This window comes from Arachis duranensis, chromosome 8 (assembly GCF_000817695.3).
Source record: "Arachis duranensis cultivar V14167 chromosome 8, aradu.V14167.gnm2.J7QH, whole genome shotgun sequence".
NCBI lineage: Eukaryota > Viridiplantae > Streptophyta > Magnoliopsida > Fabales > Fabaceae > Arachis > Arachis duranensis.
In genome coordinates, this window is record NC_029779.3 from 40,612,683 (window position 1) to 40,628,199 (window position 15,517).

The 15,517-nt window shown below is 30.3% G+C and overlaps 2 protein-coding genes across 4 annotated transcripts; both read right to left on the reverse strand.

Annotated features, from left to right (window-relative positions):
• Positions 1-2,069: 2,069 nt before the first annotated feature.
• On the reverse strand, positions 2,070-3,559 carry LOC107462790 (uncharacterized). 2 transcript variants are annotated; one of them, XM_016081452.3, is made up of 2 exons: positions 2,662-3,559; positions 2,070-2,322 (listed from the first exon to the last, which is right to left on the reverse strand). In XM_016081452.3, the coding sequence occupies exons 1-2, from the start codon at positions 2,997-2,999 to the stop codon at positions 2,220-2,222; spliced, it is 441 nt and encodes a 146-aa protein (XP_015936938.1). In that variant the 5' UTR covers positions 3,000-3,559; the 3' UTR covers positions 2,070-2,219. The 2 variants fall into 2 exon arrangements, with proteins under 2 accessions (XP_015936938.1, XP_015936939.1); XM_016081453.3 differs by having other exon boundaries at positions 2,070-2,352.
• Positions 3,560-10,642: 7,083 nt separating this feature from the next.
• On the reverse strand, positions 10,643-15,517 carry LOC107462789 (uncharacterized). Of its 2 annotated transcripts, XM_052252810.1 has the most exons (9): positions 15,410-15,517; positions 15,088-15,300; positions 14,705-14,896; positions 14,414-14,616; positions 14,244-14,319; positions 13,494-13,614; positions 12,687-12,773; positions 12,022-12,127; positions 10,643-10,939 (listed from the first exon to the last, which is right to left on the reverse strand). In XM_052252810.1, the coding sequence occupies exons 1-8, from the start codon at positions 15,512-15,514 to the stop codon at positions 12,051-12,053; spliced, it is 1,074 nt and encodes a 357-aa protein (XP_052108770.1). In that variant the 5' UTR covers positions 15,515-15,517; the 3' UTR covers positions 10,643-10,939; positions 12,022-12,050. The 2 variants fall into 2 exon arrangements, with proteins under 2 accessions (XP_052108770.1, XP_052108769.1); XM_052252809.1 differs by lacking the exon at positions 10,643-10,939 and having other exon boundaries at positions 11,781-12,127.

Sequence of the window (15,517 nt, forward strand, 5' to 3'; positions counted from 1 at the left end):
ATAAACAATTAAAATATAAAACCCAAGAAAATAGATAATAACAATAATAATAGTTATAATATTTAAAAAAAAAAGAGAAGACATGTCCGAAGTTAAAGATTTAGGGTACAAAGGAAAAAGGTGCTCCTTACTGTTCTATAGTGTTCAAAACCCATGTTATTTTGTTTTAAAATTTTGTTCTATGCATTAAAGGAAATTAATAACTTTTATTTTTCTGAAAAAAGAATATTTATTTAGATATTTAATTTTTCAAGTTTAATAAATTTTAATTTTAAATTAAATAAATTAAAATTTTTAAATAGTAGTATTTTGAGTTTAAATATAACTGTTGAAAGTCTATGTTAAATTAAAAAATTATGTTTAAATTAAAAATTTTTTGAAAATAAATTTTGTATGAATTTATTTAAATAGATATAATTCAAGTTATCAAATTTTAAATTTTGATATTTGCATTAAAGTATTTGTTTAATAATTTAAATGTCTATTATTATATTTTAAAATGTGTCTTTAGAACAGAAGTTAGTTAATTTTTTTAAAAAGATTTTATTAAAGAGTAAAAGTAATTTTATATTTGGTTATCTCATGTAAAAATATTTTTTATCTAATAATTATATTTAGGTACAATAAAATAAAAATATTATTTATTTATTTATTATGTTAAAAATATTATTTTTAAGTAAAAAATAAAAATATATATAAATTATAACTTCTAAAATTTTTTATTTTTTTAATACCTTTATTTTATTATTAAACATTTTTCTGACACACTAAAAATAAACTCAATAGCTTTTACACACACAAAATCGAAGGCCCAATTGACCAAAAGAGATAAATAGCTTGTTCTTACATACTACCCTAACTATTTTATTTTGAATTTATTATTAATTTATTATTACAATTATTCTTCGATTTTTGTTTTTGTTTCTATTTTTATTCTTATCATATTATGTGGCCCATAATTATTTTCTGACCAAACTTTGTATTCCCAACCCAATTCCATCAAAAACCAAACAGCCCATACCCAATAACAACAAAAACCAACAAAAACATGTGTCACATTAACAAATAATAACTTCTTAATGCTTTCATATTACGGGATTTCATACCATAATTAATCCATTCAAATTCCTGCCACCACTGCTATTTTCCAGTCTATGTCTATTATTACTGCACCAACAACTATAACACGTGTCGAGATAACTTCCTTTCAGCAGGTGCTGAAAAAAATTTGCTTCAGCACCGTAGTCTAACCCTTTCCATAATCATCAAACAAAGGAATCAATACCATTGTGTTCTCATCAATAGCATTATTTTCATCTGAATTATCCCTCAAATTCAGAAATATAAAAAAATAACCAAAACAACCGATGATCAATTCAAAATAAAAACATAAGAATCACCATGTTTAGATCCACCTCCCGTGCATAGAGATATAACCCCCATAATGGGGATCATAAAGAGTAATAATATCATCATTGACCAAAAGGCCCTTCGGATAAAACCAAAAATCCTAGCCATGTTAGGGAAGGAAACTTATATAATGTTTTTTTGAAATTCACCACCAGAATATTTTGTTGTCGAAAATTATATCAATTTGTTTAAGGAGAGAATCCAGAAAGAACTAAGTTTGTATAAGAGTTATAAGCTCTTACGAATTATATATAAGATAAAGAAGCTTTGGAAACGAAAGATAATTAAGGTAAATTAAAAAAAAAAAGATAATGATATGATAGGATAAAGTGATAGGATTAAGGGCTTGTTTGGGTAAGTTTTTAAGAAAAGATTTTTTTTAATTATTTTTTTTAAATCTTATAGAAAAATAAAAGTATATAAAAAAATTTTTATTTATTAATTATGTTTGGATATAGTAATATAAAAATACTTTTTTGTTTATTTATTACATGAAAAACATCTTTTTTTAAAGAAAAAAATCTTTAAAAAAAAGATGTAAATTACAGTTTCTCAAACAAAATTTTTTTTATTCTATTAGTACTTTTACTTTTACTACTAAAAATTTGCCAAACACGTAAAAAAATAAAAAAAAGATTTTTTTTTAACAAAATAAACATGCACTAAATTCAACCTGGCTTAGATCGCTTGAATTCAAATTATGAAAAACAAACCAAGATATATGATGAAATTAAGGAAACTTGCGCCATGGTGCAACCGTGACCAAGATGATTCATGGGGAAGCCGATTGTGCACTAACAGCATAAATTTCAACCAAAATCCAGAAGCAGCAACATCCAATATTCCAGATTCAAGACAAACCAACCAGAAGCAGCAAATTCAACAAATCCTGAAGCCGATAATTCCACAGATCTGCAATTTCAGATTATGAGGATGCAGAATCTGAAAATGCAGCAACAAAAATTCTAGAATCAGTATTGCATTCGAAACACACAGAAAAACAGCACACCACAGGAGCAGAGGGAGATTCATCATATTTTAATTTTGTATTTCAATCACAACAGCAGCGACAAGAAGAATCAATCAAACGTCCAGATCAATCACAATTTCAACATCCAGATTCGGTTTTAACAGGATCTACAGATCAAACCACGGTTCAAACCTCAGTTACAGTATCATCAATCACAATTCGGGATAAGACAACACAAGCAATTCAACAAGTAGAAGATTCCGAGGCATATTGGGAATTACCTAGCGTGATTGCGATTGTCGGTGTCAAGGCTGTTGTACCAGCAGTGGATGGCACTACTCTGGGCAATGGTGATGGGACCAGAAGCGGCGTCGTCGCGATGGAGCAGGGAAGTTCGCGGATCCAGAACCGACAAAGGTGAGGGTGCCGCGACCGCCACCGAAACCACCGCATCTGAACTCGAATGCGGTGGTCTTGGTCGTTGCCGACGACGCTTCAGTGCTGAATAGAGGGGGCGGCTTCGAGGATGAAGCACCAGCAGATCTGACTCGGTAGCGGCGCCGTGGATGGCGCCTCTGTGAAGGAGGAGCAGATGCTCGCGGCGGTCTTGTGTGAACATGCACTGACAGAGATTAAGGCGGAGGGTGTAACGGACGCAGGAGAGGGTTGGGACGCAGGGGCGGTTGTGGGCAGAGAGGCGACCAGACGGACCGCGCTTGAAGCGAAGCCTCCCGAGACGAACGTCGTGGCGGCAGCAAGTCGATCATGGTGTGTTTCTCCGATTGTGGCCAAACCACCACCACTGACGGCGGCGATCTTCCCCTGGGAGCGCGACGATGAGACTAGAACAGAGCAGTGGGACACGGTGGTTGTGGAGGGTGCGCATGGGGCAATAAACGGTGTCTTTGACGGTGGAAATCGCGGCGACCAGCGTGCTCCATGGTCGGTGATCGTCGTGGGGGACACAAGGAAGAAGGGGGTTCGCGCGAGTGTCGATAGAAAAGACGGTGGCCAAGGAGCTCCATGGATGGATGGCAGCCGTGTTCCAAGGGAGAACTACTGGGTTCTATGCAAAGGACTTCTGGAAATGAATGGAGAGGCCATGCTATTGGAATTAGGCTTTTTTGGTAAGAACCAAACTCAAATTCATTCTCAACAAAGTGGGTTAAAAATTGGGCCAAACATCAAAGAAAATTATTTTAATCAAGTGTCGGGGGTTCGAATCCCGCCTTGTGCATGCAGCAACCTATTGGCCAGCGGCAAACCCTTAAATGGAGCTCAGTACCGCGGCGGATTAGTCCTTGACCTGTCGGGTTGGGGGATACCGTGGGAAACCAAAAAAAAAAAAATAACATCTTGGTGGTTAAAATTTATTTTAGGATGGGCCGTTGGCCCCGATATTTACTCAAAAAAAAATATTTTAGCAGTAGCATAAAAAATATTGTTTCAAGAATTTTATTAGGATTTATATTTTTCTGCCACTTTGAGGACAAGGTTGTTTTGAAAGGTAGAATAATGATAGGATTAGTATTGAGCTAGCTCAATTAAAAAATTATACTATAAATAAAAATATAAAGTAATAATATAAAATATGTATGATGTAATTAGAAACTCTATTTTTTTTGGCTTTAATTTTAGAAATTTTTCTTCTATTTTCTCTAATCATCTCTAATTTTCTGTAGTTTTTAATACAAATTCGTACCATAAAGTAAGATAATATATGACGGAGATGAAGAGATTTTACAAATTTAAAAGTTAGTTATTTTGAATGAAGAAAATGATAAGAAATTCAATATGTATGAGATTAATAAATCAATAATAAATGATAGCAATATATTTTAAATTTTAATTTGATAAAAGAGATATAAACAATAGTAGATAAGTAGGATATATAATTATGTTAAAACAATTTTCATTTATCCATTAATTTTTTTACGAGATAAAATTTACTAAATTAAACTCCGTTTACACCGGTTCAGTGTAAGTTGATTTTGATTAAAAACGAAAGTATTTATATTCTGAATCAAATCAATATGATCAGTTTGATTTTATTTGGAAAATTACTTTGAACTAAAATAAACAAATTTAAATAAATTTGAATTGATTAAGCCGTTTTATTTTTTTATTTTGACTTTTATAAATATAACACAAAATCTTGTCCTCTAATTCTCTCTGTGTCTGTTTGAAGGTAAGTTTTCAATCTGACAATTTCTACTTCTCTTTAATTCTAGAATTCTTTATTTTGTGTTGGATATAGGTTTTCTTTTAAAATGAGTAACTTTTTGTTTGATTTTTGTTTTCAGATTTTGATTTATTTTAAAAATTTTCCATTTTTTCAATTTTGTAGGAAAATAAAGATCAAATTAAGATAATTAAGATTTTATATTGTCAATGTTTTGTCATCTAAAAATGTTATATGAATGCACAAAAAATTAGCTACTGAAAAAATTAAATATTTTGGGTATACTAATCAAGCTTTTGTTGTAGAGTAATCAAATTTTTCTTACCAAAATCGTTAAACAATTTATGAACACAAAAAATTCAAAAATACTTAATAAATACAAAAATTAACTAACACGTATCTATGTTTATTGATAGAATCTGATGGGGCTACAAGACTAATTATTGAGAATGATGTTTCGCCATTTTTCTGTACACCTCTTATATATGTTTTTTATGGTATAATAAAAGACAAATCTTTTATCTTCTTCTAATGTTTTTTTTTATTTTGGACACACGATCTTCTTCTAATGTTTATTAATAATTTTTATAATTAATTTCTATATCTAAATTATTTAATAAACCAATTCTAACCAAGTAGTTTTAACCTAATTTACTTTCATGCACCATTGTCTTTAACAAATTTTTGACTTAATACGTAAATATATAACTATTTTTTTATGCAATTTTTGTTTTCTTTTTTAAATTTTCTCAGTATTTTCCGCATTCTTTACGTTCTTTTCCTTATCTGCATTCTCTTATTTTCTTGCGTTCTTTTCTTTCTTTGTATTCTTTTCGTCAAAATCAATACTCTTTTATCTAATTTGAAGATTTTGGATCAAGTTTTTTTACATCAAGCAGTTTAATCAAGTTTGAACAGGTATTTTAATTTCGAAGACACTGAATGATTCAAGTTCAGATTGTCAATTGAATCAGAGCGAATTTGATTATTGTTTTAAATCGAATTAAGTGGCTGTGGTGTGGTTCAAATATAGTTAAATGTAGTTTGTTAGTAGTTTATGATTCTGTAGCTAAATAATTTTATTTTTGTTTGAGAAGATTGCTGTTTATTATTGATAGTTTGAATTTGAATGTAATGTAGGAGTTCTAAATCTGAATTATTATTTTGATGAATCTATTTTGTGTCTAGTTTCAGTGCATTTAGATTTATAATTTGGTATATTATGGAAATGCTTTCGGTATTTTTCAGTTTCTATGTAATATTGATGAGCAACTTGTACCAAAGGTTGGGATGACTTTTAATACGTTTAAACAAGTTAGACAATTCTACAAAAATTATTCTAAACTTGCAGTTTTTAATTTCTACGAAAATTCAGAACACAAATAAGAAGAAAAATAAAATTAAAAACCAATTGATTACATATAGTAGAGAGGAAAAATGAAAATTGAACATATCTCCAACTTAGAAGACAAATTCCTCAACTGATAAAATTGTCCGACAAGAATTTATATACATATATTGAAGGACGTTAGTGTCTGGATTATTTCGAATGTTGTATTGTATCATTCACATCCGTGTTATCGAAATCAAGTAGAGATGTTTAAACAACACAGGCAGTTAAGTGTAACACCCTACCACACAGATCTTTACGTCTAGGTTCTAAATCAAAGGTGGTGAGGCGCTACAACCTCTAGAAGCAAAATGCATATCTATATATAGCAAGGATACTATATCTAAGAGTCTTGAAAGAAAGGTACAAATAAGAAAAACAAAACCGAAACTTCATTGCTCTCGAAAATGTTGAGGTGGAAAGCTTGATAGAGAAAACTAAAGAGACAAAGATATATCGATATAGAATTTCAAATGAGTTATATAACAAGCTCTAGTTTTAACCTGCGAAGTAAAGGCCAACTAGAAATATATATATATATATATATATATATATATCCCCAAAAAAAGTATAACGGAAGTAAAATCTTGTTTTCTCCAAATCAACCTCTAAGAGTGATATTTAAGATAATAATACAAAAGTGGAGAACATATATATAAATAAACTAAGCGAAGTACAAAATATAAGTCCCAAAAGAAATCTTCGCTTCCAAGAAAGCAATCCAGCACGTTTAGTGGAGTGCATCGCATCCTATAACTGAAAAGCAGAAATTTTTGAAACAGGTGAGAACCCTTCCATTCCCAGCAGGATTAAAGTTCTAAACAGAGACGATATAAAGGTTATACAAATTCACTAGACAATCCTAAACTTCAACAGATCGTATTCAAGCATAAGGTTATACTAATCCAAAATAGGGTGAAATATGCTAGGTCCTTCACTAACCAGCACTCAATAATCTCCAGGGTTCTCTCTTGCCTTTCTCTTTTCATCAATCTCAATCTCTCTCAGCCTGTCTTTTTTCAAAAATCTCGATCTCTCTCAACATGTCTCTTTTTAATTCTCTCAATTTTGTTCATCCTTTCTCTTTTCAATAATTTCAATACCACAGGATTTTGGTATTGAGTTTAGTAAGTGCAAACACAAATAATAATAGGTAAATACAAACAAAACAATTACAACATATATAATCAGTAGTAGTTAGATAAAAATTATACACAAGTATTCTACGCACAATATGCACTCAGACAATTTTATATAAATGTATATAATGTATACCTATCCTATTGATCATGAACTCACGTATCACTTATTTTACTAGAACCCAAACATTTGATAATTAACTCATATTATCCCTCTGCTATTTTTTCGTATATATATACTATATGTTTTTTCTAACGGCTGGTCCCTCTTTTTGTTAAAAATAAATTTGGAATGTTGGTCTCCAAACCATTGGACTTACTCTTAAACACCAAATATACTTTCACGATTTTACCACTTTAAAAAACTCCTTCTTATGCAATGATTAAAATAGAACCGTCATAAAATGGTGGAGTCTACCATTTACTATAATAATAGTAGTTAATGTAATTAAAGAATTTTAGCAGATTAAAATTATATTTTTTTATATTTTAATAATATTTTAGTTTATAATATTTTTTAAGTGTTATTAAAATTATATAGTCATCATAGTTATTATAATTTATAATCATATATAATTAAACACCATTGCATGCACCCAATGTCATAGCTTTAAAATAAATTTTTGGAGAATTAAAAAAAAAATTAAAAATCAATTACAATATAAGTTAATTCAAGTCAAATTTTTTTATTTTTAATTTTAAAATTTTAAAAATTAAGATAGCCGGAGCTTTTTTTTTGTAACTATTATATTTTTTAACTAATTAGTTCCACTTGGTTACACTCGTAGTTAGATCCCTAGCAAAACTTTTAAAAAAATGTCTAAACATGTTAAATTTGAATAAAGAAAAAAATAAAATAAATTTTAAAAAGGTCAAATGTCCAAACATGTTAAATTTAAATTAAAAAAATTAGAGTGAACAAAAAAAATAGAAATTGATTACAAATTATTAAATTATTAGCATAGAATTCTAACCAAGTGAACTAATCATATTCTTTAACATAGAACTATTAATTTTATTTTATAAAAGATTTGGGGCTATAACCTCCATTGTTTACGAGAAGTTTTGCCACACATGTACCTGATAGATTTATACTCAATAAAAGTTAATTAGACAAATATAATAGCTTTTTTGTTATAAATAAAAAACCATATTTATATTTTTAGTTAAAGTTTAAATTTTTATTTTATTAGATATTATTTCTTTATTTCCACTGCCAGCTATACCTGCGAAACAGATCTCGAACTATAGCGTAGACTTTGCCAACGATATAGTTAGGACTACTATATTACAAGGAATAATTATATAATTTATTTTTATTAAATATATGGTTCTTTTAGTTATTAAATAATCATCTAATATTTATATTTATATTTAAAAAAATTTTAAAAATTAATTAGGTAATATTTATAATTAATTATATGAGTACAATGATACAAGTATATTTATTTTTATTGGATTGAATATAATCTTTAATTTAAATTATATTCATCTAAATTTTAAATTAAAAGTTTTGTAATTTTAAAATTTTAAATTATTTAAAAAAAATTAGATGAAATGGAAAAAAAAATAAAGCAACACAACACTATCCAAAATATTATATCGACGTATTAAAAAAATTTTGCATATATCTTGAATAATTTTAAAATTTTAAATTGTAATTCTTTTAATTTAAAAATTTAAATCGTTAATCTTTTTTCAAATCGAATATTTAATTTACTATACAAATAAAATAATACGAGTACGTAATATTATAGTTAAATCGTTACAATATTACTCGCATCTCCATTAGCTCCATTACAGTTGTTTTTCCCTTGTTTATAGTTAGCGCATGCGATATAGCTGTTTGCAACATAGTTACAAAATGTTCAAAACAGTAAAAAATTGATTGAAAGATTAAATATAATTTTTTGGAAAAAAGATAAATAGGTCCCTAATTTTTTAAATTTTTGACAAATATATCCCTGACAAAATTTAAATACAAAAAAGTCTCTAACTTTAACAAATAGAGGACAATTTAGTCATTCCGTCTATTTGCCTCTCATACATCTAACGGAACTGGCTGACGTGGCTAAAACGGTGTCCAGGTATCCGTTACGGTGCCACGTTGGAAGGGAAAAAAAGTTCGAAGGACAAATAAATCCTTGACGTCATTTTACAAATAAAGTTCGAAGGACAAATAGGTCCTTGAGAAATTTTTTTTTCAAAATTAATAAACTCATTTCCTAAATTCTCTCATTTACCTCTCTCCATTTTTATATTTCTCTCTACTATTTTTACTCTATATATAATTATATTTTATATTAGTAATTTGACAAATCATTTTTTTGTAAAAGTAGTTTGATTTTATAAATCTTTTGTGTCATGCATAATTTATACTGTTAGAACAAAGTGAACTATAATTTAAAAAAAATATTCTCGTAATGTTATTATGCATAAAAATACTAGTTCTAATATAATACAGAAATGCACTAATGCTAACTTAATACATGAATGATGCACAAATGAACTAATGCTAACTTGATGCATAAATGAACTGATGCTAACTAATGCCAATGGTATGATGAAAACTGAACTAATGCAATTTAACAAATTCTAATATAATACACAAATGCACTAAAACTAAACTAATGCAATTTAAGAAAAAGAGTAGAAACATAACAAGCCCAATTTCTACACTTTTAATACAAATAATTTAAATTGTAGAATAAAACAAGTTAACTAGATTTCAAAATACAAGCATAATTTTATCAAAAATTATTTTTAATATGGAAAGAAAATTGGTGTTTTGGTTGAATATTGATATTTGAAGTGTATTACAGTATTGTGAAAATTATTCAACATGCCCCACGTGTTGGCTAAGATGCTGCCACGTGTTCAACACGCCCCTCACGTGTTGGTCAGAATGATGCCACGTGTTCACCACGCCCCCCACGTGTTGCACCACACCCCCACGTGTTGACTTCCCACAAAAAAAAATCCACCCATCTATAATTACACCACATTCTCCCATTTTCAACAAAAATACCAATATTTTTTCCATACAAACAAAAAAAATTAGCCTAATTTTATAAACTAAATTATCATAATAGAAGCATAATAGAAGTATAATGAAAAAAAATTTCTCAAGGACCTATTTGTCCTTCGAACTTTATTTGTAAAATGACGTCAAGGACTTATTTGTCCTTCGAACCTTTTTCCCCTTCCAACGTGGCACCATAACGAACACCTGTACACCGTTTCAGCCACGTCAGCCAGTTCCGTTAGGTGTATGAAAGACAAATAGACGGAAGGATTAAATTGTCCTCCGTTTGTTAAAGTCAGGGACTTTTTTGTATTTAAATTTTGTCAGGGATGTATTTGTCAAAAATTTGAAAAGTCAGGACCTATCTATCTTTTTCCCTAATTTTTTATTTATTTTTAAAAAGTCCCAAATATAATTGATAAAAAATATAATAAACTAATATTTCATAACATTGCTTGTTTGATTAGACAAATTCAATGGATAAAGAATGTAAATAAACTAATATTTCACAAAATATCGAATTTGATTATCACCAAAGGCTAGAACTAATTAGTACATAACTAAACTACTTTTGATCAATGAACAAATGTATCTAAAATTCTAAATCTGAACGACAAATTGGACAACTAGTTTTTCCACGTTGCAACCAAAAGTTTATACAAGTTGAATGGAACTCATGAACACAAACACCAAAAGGTTGAATCAACTCCCCGTTCTTAAACTCTTCTATACAAAAAGAACAATAATTAACTTTCTGACTAGCCGATCGGTTGGCGCCGTCCTATCTTTCTTCTCGATGTAGCTCTTAACTGGCGGCAATAGCCTCAAAGTGCGCCAAATATCGTTAAAAGGTAATTCTGTTAGTTCTTATGTGTCTTCTTCAATAAGTAGTTGAAGTATCATAAAACGATTTCCATAATTATCAAACAAAGGAATCAATACCATATTTCTTGTGTTCTCATCAATAGCATTATTTTCGTCTGAATTATCCCTCAAATTCAGAAATATAAAAAAATAACCAAAACAACCGATGATCAATTCAAAATAAACATAAGAATCACCATGTTTAGATCCACCTCCCGCGCATAGAGATATAACCCCCATAATGGGGATCATAAAGAGTAATAATATCATCATTGACCAAAAGGCCCTTCGGATAAAACCAAAAATCCTAGGCATGTTAGGGAAGGAAACTTATAGAGTATTTTTTTATAATTCACTACCAGAATATTTTGTTGTCGAAAATTATATCAATTTGTTTGTAGGCACTAAATTTAGCCTTTGAATCTCATATTGTGCATGTAAGCTCTTATGAATTATATATAGGATAAAGAAGTTTTGGAAACCAAAGATAATTAAGGTAAATTAAAAAAAAAAAAAAACAAAAGATATGATATGATATGGTGAAGTAAGATAATGATTGCTGAGGATGAGAGGGGTTTTATAAATTTAAAAGCTAGTTACTTTAAATGAAGAAAATGACAAGAGATTGAATATGTATGAAATTAATGCTGTAGTTGACCTCCTAGACTTTTTTTTTTAAATTTCGAAAATATTAGAGACAAAAAATATATTTTACACTTATTATTATTATTATTAAGTTATAAATTTCTTTATGAACAAGTTAGAATATTTATTTAATAGTCTCAGTTTTTATACACTTTTTTTTAGAACTTTGTGATTAGTTTAGATAAAATTTATATGCATTACATAAATTTATTGTTATGCATCCTTGATATAAAAATTATTATGTTAATAGGGTATGCAATATTCGCAATAAGCCAATAATAAAGGATACCAAATAAGTTTATTATTAAAAAATTGCAAATCGCTCATTGCTATTTGCTAACCTTAACGAAACTCAAGGTATATGACTATAATAACATCTAAAGGTATATTAGCTACCTTGAAGCCCTTCCTTTATTGCTGTGCTTTCATATGCTTGGAGGAGCCCATTTTCCAGATTTGAACTTGCTATAAAAGCTGGATTGCTTGGAAACAACATAGAAGACTGCAAGTACATCACTCAGATTGAATTTCTAAACAGAATCAAGAATAAACCACCATTTTGGCACCAAAAGATTAAGTTTTCAACAAAATGGACCCTGAAAAAAAAATGTCATCTTGGCCTCCTAAAAATTACCTAGAATGCACCAAATATGGGGAGACATACTCTAAAAAGGCTCTAGAAATTAAAATTTTTACCCAATTCTTTGTAAGTCTTAGAAAAATAAGAAATTTTCATCCTCCACATTTGGTGATTTTACAATAGCTAGATCTAGAAGGGAAAAAAATGAACAATGAGGTTTAGAATCATTGGCTTTTTGTATGCACTTTATAAATAATTATCCAAATGTTATCACAAAAAATTAGATCAATGCATGAAACGATTGTCACTTATGAACAATGGTGCATTTTGTCAAACTGAGATCATCTTTGAAGAGACAAGATATGATTTTTTTGTTTCAGAGCTATTTTGTCAAAAACTGAATCTTTTAGGAATCAAAATAGTAGTTTACTCCAAAATCAACGATGAAAAAGCAATGACATTTTCTAAAACCATATATCACCTGGGATTTCGGGGATTACGAAATTAGGCTCTTTGAGGATATCTTGGAGGGTTTTCTTCTCATTTACTTTGATCCATTTTGGGGAACCTGATGAACACAAAAGATATCACATCATATAACAATTATTCACATAAAAGGGAGGATAGATAAATAAAATTCGTGAGAATTGAACAATAAGGTATCTAGTTAAACTAAGCCAGCATCTTGGGAATGCTGAGACCACTGAGATCATCAACCAGCTCAATTGACCACTGATAAGCCTTATTCTTCCTATATCTAAGGTTCAATACACTTTGATCAGTTGTGACTCGTAAGTGAAAGTTCCCAAGTATACCATCCACAGCTATGTTTGATTCTATGGCTCAAGTTGCTACGGCAGCTCTATACCAAAAATAGCTGTATCTTATCCAGAGCTACTTTTCAAGATCATTTTTAAACTTGTGAATCCTAACAACGTAATGTCTCTATTCCCTATTCTATGTTAATAAAACTGTGTTGACAAGGGATTGATTCGCTTCAACTTGAAACCACATATAGAAGGGAGCAAACGTATGGTTAAATCTACATGATGTCACATTAAGGGAAACAAGCAATTGATGAACATAGGTAGTATATTCAGTATAAAGACAAAAAATATCTCACAAATCGATATATGTAAACATACATGGTGGCCAAACAGAAATATGTTAACAGGGACTTCCTATGTCTACAGTTTGAGGTTATTGTCATACTTGGTTGCCTATAAGCTAAGAGCACTGTTGATTCCACTCCTTGTATCACTAGTACTTCAAAAGTACCATACCATACCTGCAGTGTGTTTAAAATCCTCAACTGCATCTTTCTCTTCATCATCAACATGAGAAGCTGCAGTTCCCTCTAATAAACAATGAAGAAGTTTCTCCTTTGATAGACGAACTCCAGAGCCAGCCTGATAAAACATGGGCTAAGAGGTGAACAAGATGCTCTTAAGATATAAACGGTCAATCATCTGATACTAAATATTTATTTAGCAAGCCCTTCCCCGTACCTTGTGTTAACCTGGGATACTAACAAACTGGGATGCCCTTTTTTTAAAAAAAAAGAAAAAAACAGACTAAAACTTAGTAAAAGTAAAATGTTTCAAGAAAAAGAAAATGGCAACTCGATGCTTATGTGGTGAATGGTGGTGTTAGCTGCTCTCTATGTTAGGTTACCATTTGGTAGTTAGTTACAATCGATTAGTTTGTTGTAAGTATAGATAGAGGGAATAGGATGGAGAGAAGGGTGTCTAGTCAATTGGAATAGTTTGGGAGAGACTGGGGACTTAACTATATCAAGAACTCCCAATTCTATAGCAGATTTTTTACATCTTCAATATCAGTTCTAACACTGTAAAGTCCTAGATGAATAGACAGATATGTTGTATGAAATCTTCAATTATCCTTATTTTTGTTCTTACTATCCCATCCGATTTTGATTGGCAAGCAAAACAACTAGTATACTTTGAGCATCAATATCTGCAAACAGAAATAAGAAATCAAACTCAAACGAGAAAAAAAATTAAACGAGAGAGCTTACCTCATAGTATAATTCAACAAAATCACGTTTGTAATTGTTTTCAACATCCCATGGGAGTGGTTGGTCTGCTGAAAACATGTTTGGAAGCTAAGGGTGTAATACATTCCCACATAAAAATAACACATTTATGTAGATATTTTAAAATCATTAAAAAAGAAAGAGAAAAGGATATGATATCAAGGTGAACTGAAAGCATGTCAGTCTCACAGAAATCCTCAATGAAATCACTGGACATAACCTCTGCATACAGAAGAAGGACAGGCCAATGAAGGATATTATTTTTGTCTAACACCGGTTTCTTTAACCCGGTGAGTTCTCGATACATTGCCTTTCCAATCTTCAATCCTCTATTTTCTATTGCAGACACAAGTTCCTGCATAGTTTTTTGTCGAAGCAAGGGCATGAGATTCCATACAACAAAACAAAGATAAAATAAGTAAGAAACAACTGGCAGTCCATACTTCTGCCTCCGATATGGCTCTAGAGACTTCAGCCTCAAGCTTCTCCTTCTCAGATATCTTCGTAAGAATCTGTTGGTCAAGCCTCTTAAGTTCCTCATTATTGGGGTCCAACTTAAGACCCTTTCGGCAATACTCTTGTGCTTCAGCCAATAAATTCAGTGATAGAGATGCTTTGACAGCTCTATAAATTGCCTAATCATGATTTTTCATTGCTTGAAACATCAAATCAAGGGAATCACAAATTCACAATAACAAACTTCATAAGGCAAAGTGTAACTGCTCAATTTAAAAATAGTTATTTTTGCTAATGTAGCATTCCGTATTTGGATGTAGGTATAAAACTGACAGTGGATATATATATGTTTGAAACATAAATTGAGCACCTTTATGTTGGAGGGGGACAAGTTGAGTGCTTGTTGAGCATCAGAGAGGGCACGCCGGTGGTTCCCAAGAAGCAAATTGACATGCGCCCTGTTCGCAAAAAGAACAGAGCTCTCAGAATCATTCAATGCTTTCTGATTAATTGCCCTTGTGTAGCAATCAATTGCTTCAGAGTAATGCTTCTTACCCTTCTTCACATACTCGTTACCCTTTTCCTAATTCAAGAATGATAATAACACACAAATTGAAGGGTCAAATGAAATTAAATTAAAAAAAAAAAGAAATTGAAATGATTAATAACTAATAAGAAGTAGTGATACCTACCTTGAGTTCAATGGCTGCAGATTCTTTAATGGCAGCAATGGCTTCAAGGTCTGCCTTCTCGGCTTCGGTGAGTGGCTCTGAACCATTTTCCATCCATAGCGCCATTTC

Bases quoted from the DNA above. Each gene is read 5' to 3' on its own strand.
- LOC107462790 (XM_016081452.3), bottom strand. From the start codon at position 2,999: ATGTTCACACAAGACCGCCGCGAGCATCTGCTCCTCCTTCACAGAGGC. The intron at 2,323-2,661 runs GTAATTCCCAAT...CTGAAATTGCAG, and splicing joins GACAATCGCAATCACGCTAG to ATCTGTGGAATTATCGGCTT.
- LOC107462789 (XM_052252810.1), bottom strand. From the start codon at position 15,514: ATGGCGCTATGGATGGAAAATGGTTCAGAGCCACTCACCGAAGCCGAG. The intron at 15,301-15,409 runs GTAGGTATCACT...TTCTTGAATTAG, and splicing joins CTGCAGCCATTGAACTCAAG to GAAAAGGGTAACGAGTATGT. The intron at 13,615-14,243 runs GTAAGCTCTCTC...ATGTTTTATCAG, and splicing joins TTGTTGAATTATACTATGAG to GCTGGCTCTGGAGTTCGTCT.